The 12,358-nt window shown below is 40.6% G+C and overlaps 1 protein-coding gene across 5 annotated transcripts in view; it reads right to left on the bottom strand.

Moving 5' to 3' along the window:
• Positions 1 to 1,092: 1,092 nt before the first annotated feature.
• The window catches only part of MCUB (mitochondrial calcium uniporter dominant negative subunit beta), a 95,260-nt gene continuing 83,994 nt past the window's right edge, over positions 1,093 to 12,358 (bottom strand). For all 5 annotated transcript variants that reach the window (XM_086407026.1, XM_086407024.1, XM_086407025.1 and 2 more), the window contains 4 exons: positions 8,542 to 8,702; positions 3,413 to 3,616; positions 2,700 to 2,816; positions 1,093 to 1,318 (listed from right to left, as the gene is read on the bottom strand). In XM_086407026.1, coding sequence (XP_086263152.1) covers positions 1,241 to 1,318; positions 2,700 to 2,816; positions 3,413 to 3,616; positions 8,542 to 8,702 — 560 coding nt within the window. In that variant the 3' untranslated portion in view covers positions 1,093 to 1,240. The remainder of the gene's footprint in view (positions 1,319 to 2,699; positions 2,817 to 3,412; positions 3,617 to 8,541; positions 8,703 to 12,358) is intronic.

Raw genomic sequence — 12,358 nt, 5'->3', positions numbered from 1 at the left:
CCTTTCTCTTTCCTGGTCCCAGCTTTCTCCTAGCTCTAAACCTGAAAATGCCAGACACCTGTCTCTCTCGGGTATGTCACAGGGGCCAGGCATTCTTCTTGATGCTGGGGATGGAAGCATCAGTGAATTCAGTACAGCAAACGGCACTCCCAAGAGGTAAGGCCCACCTTGCCCAACTGGTTTCTCTTAACTTTCATTGTATTGATGGTCTTGGCCCTTCCTGGGAACAGGGTTCCTCAAAGGCAGAACATGTCCTAAGTGCTTGTCATAAGTGCATATTCTTAGCTTGTTAATAAAACACTTAACATACTGCTAATCCAGACTCTGCAGGTTTCAGAGATACTGATACAGACTAGCACCCTGATCACTGGGTGTTGCTCTAATTAAGGTGTTTGAAGTTTGAATCTGATTTGACTGAAAGGTATACCCTTAAAACAGTGTTCTTTTTCTTAAAGCAAATCTCAGTATCAGGGTATCATCATTACCCTTTCTGTCCCGTAGTCAATCACTGAAAAGGTGACATCCTAGGTAATGGATTGAACACCATGAGTTGTACATTTATAAAGATTTATCATCTACTCTGAGTAGGTGCTTAAATCTTTTCTGGCTATGTACACCTGGGCAAATTAACCATGCTAAAGCTTAGTTTCCTTATTGGGACTAAAAACAGCAACCTCATAGGATTATAGGATTACAAATAATTATATGTAAAGTGTCTAGAACAATACTTGACAACAAATGATAAAGAGTAACTTGAGTAAATATTAAGATGAAACATTTCAAATGATATTTTATAATAATTTTAACTATCAAATGATAAAAATTTTCCAACTACTGTGAATTAAAAAGAAATTAATGACCAGATGATTTTAAATGAAGCCTAAGAAAGGGAACCCAGGCACACTGACCGTTTCACGTCCGCACGGGAAGGAACACGGGACAGGCTGACAGAGCTGCTTAAATGATGACCTGTAACAGCAGCAGCGTTGATTTTGATGGGTGCAGCCCAGATCCTTCCAGCAGTAAACCTCAACAAGCCGTGAAAATCCACAAACCGAAAATCTCAAATGAGAGCATCATAGAATACCTGTGTTTTGCAAGCATTGTTTTTTAATTAACAAGAGATTGAAACAGTCAAATGCAAATGAACTGTGGGATTCAAAAAGTTCCAGTTGCAAAATAAACACATCATGGAAAAATTCACTGACATTAAAAATGTAAGATTAATAAAAATGTAAGATTACTTCCTTTCATCGAGTTCCTCTACTTGCATCCGCAAATAGAGAGAGCGGCGCACATGTCTCAGGGCTTCAGTGGCCTGTCCAAGGGAAGAGGAGGGGCACTGATCAGAGAGGACCACTGCTGCAAGGAAGTTCATAACTCTAACATCTCCTGAGGCCAACACACAGACCGAAACGACAAGTGGCAACTGCCCACCATATTTCAATTTATGTGGATGCTTTTGTAAAAGAGTTTTATAGTATGAGTTTATAGTATATGCTTTATATACTATATATATATACACTATACTATATTATATATAGTAAATAAACTATGAGTTTATAGTACTTCCTTATAGTTCTTATTATGTTCATTTTCCCCTCTATAGTGGTTTTTCTAGCTCATGAAAAACAATAGCAGCAACAAAACAACAACAACAAAAACTCCATTAATCTGACCTATTAGCTTCCCCTTTTTCTCAACTTTATTACCTTAAAGATCTAAATCTTCAATGCCCAGTGCTGGAAACTAGTTAGGAGAACATTCTTCAGCCTTCTTGGATTGGATCATTTAAATGTAAGTATCCCAAAAAGCATCATTACATTTTTCCTAAGGAATGATTATATGGAATGTAAATGTATTTTTAAAGCCTCTTTATCTCCAATTTTTGGACTATAAATTCCTGTTATATCTTTCCTTTTTTAAAAATTTGAGGGATGGGTAGTTTAGAAGATACAGGTAACAAAAGATATGATTGATCACTGGCTATTAAATGATTATGTATTGAACAGTAGAAGACATTTTTTTCTAAAACTTTGTTATAAAATTGCTAAGAAAAATTAAAAAACTAATGGGTCTGCTGAGAGGCCAGAGATAACAGCTGCCTAGGAATCAGATTATATGGAAGTGCTCCAGAGTACCGCTCCAGAGCCAAACTTTTGGCTTCATACCCTGGTTTCCCCACTTTGCAACAGGGTATACACCTCTGTTTTCTCATCTGAAAGAAGGAAAAGATGAAAGGAGGAATGCCATATGGCTTCTGTTTTTAAGAAGAAGAAACCTGGAAAGTATTTAGAGTTTAAAATTGTGTTATCAGAGTGCTCACCTTCCTAAAAGTCTTATGTTCTTAATGGGTTCAAAATTTGCAACTGAGCTTGATATTGGACTTCTTTCTTTAAAAACACATCTTCACTTAGAAATAGATTTCTATTGAAAACTGTTATTATCTCAGAGTCATTTAAGACTTTTCCTATTTACATTTAAAGCTATCCCCATGTAGAATACAGATGACCAAAAAACTGTAGGAAATTAGTATCAGGACATGTCAGCTGTTTCACTGAACAAACCAAAATTCAGAGAAGCCTATATAGGACCAAGATTTAACCTGTGTGAGTGAGCCACTGAGGATGCTTCCCTGACCCTAAATTCTGGCTCCCAAATAAGACTGGCTGTAAGATGTCATATTTGCAATGAGGTACCTTAGCAAGGTCATCTTTTAGCTTGTTGTACTGTTCCACATCAAAATGCTGTTGCTTTGATCTCTTATGGAAGAAGTGAAGAAACTGCCTACTCTTTACAGCTGAGTAAGTATAATCCTAAAAAAAGGCAAAGCAAAACAGAACATGCTTTAAATGAACATAATACCTCAGCAAGAAAGACACTTGTCTTAGCAACAACAAAGCAGAGGAAGGCACATCAGTACAATATTTGCCATCATATTTGTAGCCATCAGAGCCAGCATAAGGCAACGCAAGTGAAACATTTAGTCTCACTCGAGATCAGCTGTTCCTTTCAAAAGCAAGCAAGCAGAGAAGAGAAATCACACATGCAGGGATAGAAGAGAGGAAATGGAAAATGGATACTTTTGGCAAAACAATCACAAGACAAAGCTAAAGTTTCTGGGTGGTTTGAAATATAAATTCATTTATAAACAGGACGCAGAGTACACAAATTTGATGTGTGTATCTCAAAGGAGGAGTTTAACTTGCACTATATTTTCACTATTAGAGGTTATACACACTTTCTCTATGCTAATATAAATCTCCATCTGGAAAAACAAAATTTAACAGCTGAAAAGAACCCAGGTAGCAGTAATTCAATAAGTAAGAAGGATTTTTTTGCTCATTACTTGAGTGAGGAATTATTTACAAAAGACGTTATAACTTAACCATTTTCTAAACACTCTACTTACCTGTCGAGTGACTATAAAGTACGCAAAAAAGACCATGGAATTTGCAAATGTGATGAAGTATGTAACTGGTTCCATGATATCCCAGGAGTACACCCACCAGGTGAGCCAGGCCATTGCTCCGCCCTGAACAGACAGCATCGCTAATCCAGCCCACAGGAGTCCACTGATTTTGGCTTCTGAGCGAGCTTCGATTCTAGCTTTCATCTGAGGGAAAAACAAATGACTGTTAGTTGTTTCAGTTCCGTTGCTCAGTCGTGTCCGACTCTGTGGCCCCATGAATCGCAGCACGCCAGGCCTTCCTGTCCATCACCAACTCCCAGAGTTCACTCAGACTCACGTCCATCGAGTCAGTGATGCCATCCAGCCATCTCATCCTCTGTCGTCCCCTTCTCCTCCTGCCCCCAATCCCCCCAGCAACAGAGTCTTTTCCAATGAGTCAACTCTTCGCATGAGGTGGCCAAAGTACTGGAGTTTCAGCTTTAGCATCATTCCTTCCAAAGAACACGAGGACTGATCTCCTTCAGAATGGACTGGTTGGATATCCTTGCAGTCCCAGGGACTCTCAAGAGTCTTCTCCAATACCACAGTTCAAAAGCATCAATTCTTCAGCGCTCAGCCTTCTTCACAGTCCACATCCATACATGACCACTGGAAAAACCATAGCCTTGACTAGATGGACCTTTGTTGGCAAAGTAATGTCTCTGCTTTTGAATAGGCTATCTAGGTTGGTCATAACTTTCCTTCCAAGGAGTAAGCATCTTTTAATTTCATGGCTGCAGTCACCATCTGCAGTGATTTTGGAGCCCAAAAAAATAAAGTCTGACACTGTTTCCACTGTTTCTCCATCTATTTCCCATGAAGTGATGGGACCGAATGCCATGATCTTCGTTTTCTGAATGTTGAGCTTTAAGCCAACTTTTTCACTCTCCACTTTCACTTTCATCAAGAGGCTTTTTAGCTCCTCTTCACTTTCTGCCGTGGTGTCATCTGCATATCTGAGGTTATTGATATTTCTCCCAGCAATCTCGATTCCAGCTTGTGTTTCTTCCAGTCCAGCGTTTCTCATGATGTACTCTGCACATAAGTTAAATAAGCAGGGTGACAAGATACAGCCTTGATGTACTCCTTTTCCTATCTGGAACCAGTCTGTTGTTCCATGTCCAGTTCTAACTGTTGCTTCCTGACCTGCATACAGATTTCTCAAGAGGCAGGTCAGGTGGTCTGGTATTCCCATCTCTTTCAGAATTTTCCACAGTTTATTGTGATCCACACAGTCAAAGGCTTTGGCATTGTCAATAAAACAGAAATAGATGTTTTTCTGGAACTCTCTTGCTTTTTCCATGATCCGCTGGATGTTGGCAATTTGATCTCTGGTTCCTCTGCCTTTTCTAAAACCAGCTTGAACATCAGGAAGTTCACGGTTCACATACTGCTGAAGCCTGGCTTGGAGAATTTTGAGCATTACTTTACTAGCGTGTCAGATGAGTGCAATTGTGCGGTAGTTTGAACACTCTTTGGCATTGCCTTTCTTTGGAATTGGAATGAAAACTGACCTTTTCCAGTCCTGTGGCCACTGCTGAGTTTTCTAAATTTGCTGGCATATTGAGTGCAGCACTTTCACAGCATCATCTTTCAGGATTTGAAATAGCTCAACTGGAATTCCATCACCTCCACTAGCTTTGTTCCTAGTGATGCTTTCTAAGGCCCACTTGACTTCACATTCCAGGATGTCTGGCTCTAGGTCAGTGATCACACCATCATGATTATCTGGGTCATGAAGATCTTTTTTGTACAGTTCTTCTGTGTATTATTGCCACCTCTTCTTAATATCTTCTGCTTCTGTTAGGTCCATACCATTTCTGTCCTTTATCGAGCCCATTTTTGCATGAAATGTTCCCTTGGTATCTCTGATTTTCTTGAAGAGATCTCTAGTCTTTCCCATTCTGATGTTTTCCTCTATTTCTTTGCATTGATCGCTGAAGAAGGCTTTCTTATCTCTTCTTGCTATTCTTTGGAACTCTGCATACAGATGCTTGTATCTTTCCTTTTCTCCTTTGCTTTTCGCTTCTCTTCTTTTCACAGCTATTTGGAAGGCCTCCCCAGACAGCCATTTTGATTTTTTGCATTTCTTTTCCATGGGGATGGTCTTGATCCCTGTCTCCTGTACAATGTCACAAACCTCATTCCATAGCTCATCAGGCACTCTATCTATCAGATCTAGGCCCTTAAATCTGTTTCTCACTTCCACTGTATAATCATAAGGGATTTGATTTAGGTCATACCTGAATGGTCTAGTGGTTTTCCCTACTTTCTTCAATTTAAGTCTGAATTTGGCAATAAGGAGTTCATGGTCTGAGCCACAGTCAGCTCCTGGTCTCGTTTTTGTTGACTGTATAGAGCTTCTCCATCTTTGGCTGCAAAGAATATCATCAATCTGATTTTGGTGTTGACCATCTGGTGACGTCCATGTATAGAGTCTTCTCTTGTGTTGTTGGAAGAGGGTGTTTGTTATGACCAGTGCATTTTCTTGGCAAAACTCTATTAGTCTTTGCCCTGCTTCATTCCGTACTCCAAGGCCAAACTTGCCTGTTACTCCAGGTGTTTCTTGACTTCCTACTTTTGCATTCCAGTCCCCTATAGTGAAAAGGAGATCTTTTTTGGCTGTTAGTTCTAAAAGGTCTTGTAGGTCTTCATAGAACCGTTCAACTTTAGCTTCTTCAGTGTTACTGGTTGGGGCATAGACTTGGATTACTGTGATATTGAATGGTTTGCCTGAGAAACAAACACAGATCATTCTGTCGTTTTTGAGATTGCATCCAAGTACTGCATTTCGGACTCTCTTGTTGACCATGATGGCTACTCCATTTCTTCTGAGGGATTCTTGCCCACAGTAGTAGATATAATGGTCATCTGAGTTAAATTCACCCATTCCAGTCCGTTTTAGTTCGCTGATTTGTAGAATATTGACAATCACTCTTGACATCTCTTTTTTGACCACTTCCAATTTGACTTGATTCATGGACCTGACATTCCAGGTTCCTATGCAATAATGCTCTTTACAGCATCGGACCTTGCTTCTCTCACCAGTCACGTCCACAGCTGGGTATTCTTTTTGCTTTGGCTCCATCCCTTCATTCTTTCTGGAGTTATTTCTCCACTGATCTCCAGTAGCATATTGGGCACTTACTGACCTGGGGAGTTCCTCTTTCAGTGTCCTATCATTTTGCCTTTTCATACTGTTCATGGGGTTCTCAAGGCAAGAATACTGAAGTGGTTTGCCATTCCCTTCTCCGGTGGACCACATTCTGTCAGACCTCTCCACCATGACCCGCCCATCTTGGGTTGCCCCACGGGCATGGCTTAGTCTCATTGAGTTAGACAAGGCTGTGGTCCTAGTGTGATTAGATTGACTAGTTTTCTGTGAGTATGGTTTCAGTGTTAGTTGTTTACAGTGCACCAATTTAAAAAAAAAAAAGCAAAGGAATGAAAGTAATACACATCTGCATTAAAGAGGTAAGATTTGTGAAAAACCAGAATTTATAAAACATGTACGTTCATGAGTGATCACTTATTTCCAAATCAATTCATTAGTCAACCATTTTTTAAATTATAATGGTAATACCTGGTCATGGAAAAAATAAACAGAAGGGTATACAATGAAAAGCCCAGAAGTCACCTTCTAAACCTAGCTAAAATTATGTCTACTTTCTTTGACCCAGCAATTTCACTTCTGTGTATCCTACAGGTAATACTTGCACACACATGATTCGTTATAGGTTCATTCTTAAGCGTAAAAAAACAAAAACTATCTAGGTACAATGTGGAGATCTTTCCTGGATATACCATCAGTGAAAAAAGGTGAGAGTAGTGTACAACAGCATATACTCTTTACTGGAAAAGGGAACAAAATCATGTATTTGTACACAGATAAAGTCTGAAATGATTCACAGTTCAGGGATATGGTGCTGAGAGGACAGTAGAAGGAAAGCTTTCTATTAGCCATTTTTTTAGATTTTTTAATCTTAACACAAGTGCAATGTATTATCAACTTTAAGTAAAGAAAAAATGAAAATGTGGGTGTGCTTAGCTGCTCAGTCGTGTCCGACTCTGTGACCCCATGGACTGTGGCCTGCCAGGCTCCTCTGTCCATGGGGATTCTCCAGGCAAGAATACTGGAGTAGGTTGCCGTACCCTACCCTCCAGGGGATCTTCCCAACCCAGGGACTGAACCCAGGTCTCCTGCATTGCAGGTGGATTCTTTACCAGCTGAGCCACAAGGAAAGCCCAAGAATACTGGAGTGGGTAGCCTGTCCCTTCATAGCTCTATATCCTATGACAAACTATAATAGAAAAGAATGTAAAAAAGAATGTGTGAATCACTTTGCTGTACAAGAGAATATAATACTGTAAATCACCTATACTTCAATAAAACAATATTTTTTCTATCTCTAGAAACTCTTTATTCATACACAAAGATACACATATACCTACCCATTTTTAAAAATCACAAATAGGAACACGAGGTTTAAAAAAATGCATTTTTCCCTTAAAACAGACTCCTGCCCCTCCTCCCTAGAAAAGTTTGTGGTTTTGTTTTCCTTCCACCACTGATTAACTTCAGATGTTAGGAAGCCACTGCTAACTTTCCAATTGCAATTCAGTTGAGCAGAGTGGGAGTGGAGGGCCCATTGTCTTAAAAAAAAAAATGGTAGTGCTCCAGCTAGTGTATCGCAGTTGATCTTATACACACTCACTGAGACACTGGCCCATCCACAGACAGAACGCACAGCAGAGAGTCTAAGATGGCAGCAGAGTCAGACTGCCAGAGCTCAAGTTCTCTTCCAAATAGTAGCTATGTACCTTTGCTGTCTGAGTTTCCTCATGCAAAGAATGAGGCTGATAATACCGAATTCACAGGTTCGCTGCGAGGATTAAAGGAGAAAATAAACCTATGTGAAGCATTCAGAAAAACGCTCAGATGGAGCAGTTATACCAATACTGAGTATTAAAATCTCATGGGCAGAGGTGCCTGGCGGCCTACAGTCTATTGGGTTGCTGAAGAGTCAGACACGACTTTGTGACCAAACGATGATTATTTACAAACAGACTCAACTGAGATGCTTCCAAACCTGTTCGAGGGGCTGCAGCTGTCCCTTCAGGTGGTCGATTTTCTCCAGCAGATGGTGCTCTCTCTTCTTCTGAAACTCTTCTAAATGCAAGGCGGTGAACAGTCTGTAAACCAAAGATTTCATGTTTTCCATCTCAGTAGCCTGCTCGCTGCTCAGGTTTTCTGAGAAAAGAAGACACAGAGGAAACGTGAGGCAGCCACCACATCTTTTCCTCAGGGAACCAAATCTGCGCCCCCATGGCTGCCTGTCTGGGTGCTCCCCACTCCCTGAGGGGCATTTGATATCGGCCTTTATTTCTGTCTCAGGTGATGACATTCATCTCTTTCTGGAATAATAATAACCAGACAGTAGGTTTAAAATACATTATGTTTTTGTCTTTTTTTCTTTTGTAATATGACCAGCACTGTTTCTTTCTGTTTTTTTTTTAAAAAGAAAAGGAAGAGTAATACAGGAAAAAGGAGTATCCATGTACCAGAACCCAGGTAAATACCTCACCTGAGTTTGTCACACATCAGTTTACAGGTTCACTTTTATACCTGAGTTAACCTAAGATCCTTCTTAACCCTCAGCTCTCTATCCAAAATCATTTTAGGGTCCACTGGGGAGGGAAGCTGGTGTACAAACATGTAAACCACGGTACAGTATGCATTTGAAAAGCAATTCAAGTGTAAGTTATTTTCAATAAGATATAGATCTGAGGGGAACCGCAGTTTCTGATTTTTTTAATTATTTACATTTTTTCTTTTTTACATTTTTAGAAATATTTTTCTTGGAGGTATCTTCAGCGAAAAGGCTGGTATCAGTGCTGGAGTACAAGATCAGCCTGAATCATCTAGTTACATGAGAAAGAAAGAAAATATTTAAAATAAAAAGGGGCAGGCAAGTCACAAGCATGGGAGCCAAGGATGTTCAAATTGTACCAGATATGGTTAGTGGGAGACCCTCCAGCTGGCTCCTGTGTCCTTATGACTTACTCCCATTTTTGTCAGCATTTCCTCTTTTTTTTTTTTTACCGCCATATATATATAGTTGACATAATATTATATTAGTTTCAGGTGTACAGCATAGTGATTCTGTATTTTTACATATTACACTCCATTAAGTTATTAGAAAATAATGGCTGTAATTTTCTGTGCTGTATTCTTGCTTATTTTATACATAGTAGTTTGTATTTCTTAATCCCCTACCCCTGTCTTGCCTCCCCCGCCTTTATTTCTCCCCACTGGTTCCCACTAGTTTGTTTTCTATATCTGTGAGTCTGCTTCTGTTTTGCTATATAATTTGCTTTATTTTTTAGATTTCACATATAAATGATATCATATAGTATGTGTCTTTGTCTGACTAAGCATAATACTCTCTAGGTCCATTCATGGTGCAGCAGATGGCAGAATTTCATTCTTTTTTTTTTTATGGCTGAGCAATATTCATTCATTTTTATGGCTGAGCAGACATTCCAAAATGTCTACTGAGGTCTGAGTATATACAGCAGTATTCCAATACACACACACGCATCTGTTGGTGGACACTTGGGCTGCTTCCATATCTTGGCTACTGTAACCAGCCCTGCTATGAACACTGGGGCGCATGTATCTTCTCCAGTTCACGCTTTCATTTTTTCCATATACATACCCGGCGTGGAATCGCTGGGGCATATGCTAGTGCTAGTCCTATTTTTAGCTTTTTGAGGGACCTCCACACTGTTTCCCAAATGCCTGCACTGATTTACATTCCTACCTACAGTGCACAAGGGTTCCCTTTTCTCTGCGTCCTGGCCAGCATTTGTTATTTGTAGACTTTTTGATGACAGTCACTCTTAGCAGGTGTGAAGTGATACTGCATTGTCTGGATCTGCATTTCTCTGATAACTAGTGACGCTGAGCGTCTGTTCATGTGCCTGCTGCCACCTGTATGTCTTCTTTGGAGAAATGGCTACTGAGGTCTTTCGCTCGTTTTTCATTTGCATGAAACACCTTTTCCATCCCTTACTTTCAGTCTCTATGTGTCTTTAGCTCTCAAGTGAGTCTCTTGTTGGCCACATACAAAAAGTTCTTGTCTTTTTTAATCCAAACAGCTGCCCTATGTCTTTCGATTGGCGTAGTCAGTCCATTGACATTTAAAGTAATTATTGATAAGTATGTACTTATCGCCATTTTATTACTTGTTTTTCAATTGTTTTTGTAGTTCTTCACTGTTCTTTATTTTATCTAAATCACCTCCTCCCACTCCTCTCAATCCCCTTGGTATCTGTTGATGATTCTTGCCTGAATTTGGCTGCAATATAATGGTTTTTCAACTACAGCAGCCCTCCCATATTTACCAGTCAGAACCTGGCATTCTAATTATAAACATGGGCCCTCCCTTACATGTTGATTTACTTGTCTCATCATCTGTTTATTAAGGCACAGACTCACTATTCACCCTACCCTCAGCAGTCCACAATCACAGTTAACTAAGAGCAGAATCCTCTGGAGCCAATACAGGTAGGAACACTAAACTACAACTGTTGAAATGCTGGAGGCTCAGTGCTGACTAGTTTGAGAAATAAACACACTCACATTGATGAGTTTTATCTCCAGCAGTCCCATCAGCTTCTCACAGTGAAGGTCAGAGATCTGCTTCCAGCAGAGACAGTAGAAAATTAACCATTCTGAAATAGACCTGAGCATTACTTTCTCTATACCTAGGAAATAACCAGTTGACCCTCAAATAACGTTGGGGTTAGGAGCACCGACTCCCCACGTAGTCAAAAATCCACATGTAACTTCATAGCTGGCCCTCTGTGTCCATGATTCTATGGACTCAACCAACTGTGGACCACGTGGTACTGCAGTGCTCACTCAAACAGACCTGCATGTCAGTGGACCCACACAGTTCTAACCTGTGCTGTTCAAGGATGCACTGTGCTATGCTGCTAAGTCGCTTCAGTCGTGTCCGACTCTGTGCGAGCCCATAGACAGAAGCCCACCAGGCTCCCCCGTCCCTGGGATTCTCCAGGCAAGAACACTGGAGTGGGTTGCCATTGCCTTCTCCAATGCATGAAAGTGAAAAGTGAAAGTGAAGTCGCTCAGTCGTGTCCGACTCTTAGCAACCCCATTGACTGCAACCTACCAGGCTCCTCCGTCCATGGGATTTTCCAGGCAAGAGTACTGGAGTGGGGTGCCATTGCCTTCTCCATCACTGTGCTCTACCAGAGCCTAATTTGGCCTGGAGGAAGGGCAATTAGCCAACTCCAGGCCCCTCTAACCTTCCTGTCTCATATTGGAAAGAGAAAAAAAAAAGAAAAACTCTTCTGAAGGTCACAGCACAGTAATCCTGGCCCAGTAAAAACCCTGAGACTTAATCATAAGATTACACACTGCTTCTCCTCCCCAATACCTTAACATTACATCAATAGGGCTCCAGTTCTGTGCAAGACACAGACTCTATTCAAGTAAGAATTTCTGGAGAAACTTGAACATAACAGGGGAGAGAAAACAGGGTCACTAGAAGAAACTGAAGCCTCTGATACCTACAGCTATAGCAAACAGCTGAACTCCTGGTCAGACTCACGTAGTACCTCACAATAGAGACCTACTTGCTTCAGCTTCTATTTTCAATAGTATCATGTCCAGCTTTCACCAAAAAATTACAAAGCAGGTAAAAGGCAAGAAAAAAACCATCTAAAGAAACAAGGCAGTGGAGAAGGCAATGGCACCCCACTCCAGTACTCTTGCCTGGAAAATCCCATGGGCGGAGGAGCCTGGTGGGCCGCAGTCCATGGTGTCACTAAGAGTCGGACACGACTGAGCAACCTGACTTTCACTTTTCACTTTCATGC

This window comes from Bos grunniens, chromosome 6 (assembly GCF_055505025.1).
Source record: "Bos grunniens cultivar Pamir isolate PY7600 chromosome 6, Bosgru_T2T1.0, whole genome shotgun sequence".
Lineage (NCBI taxonomy): Eukaryota > Metazoa > Chordata > Mammalia > Artiodactyla > Bovidae > Bos > Bos grunniens.
Note: the sequence above shows the minus strand (reverse complement) of the source record. Positions and strands in the feature narration are given on the sequence as shown.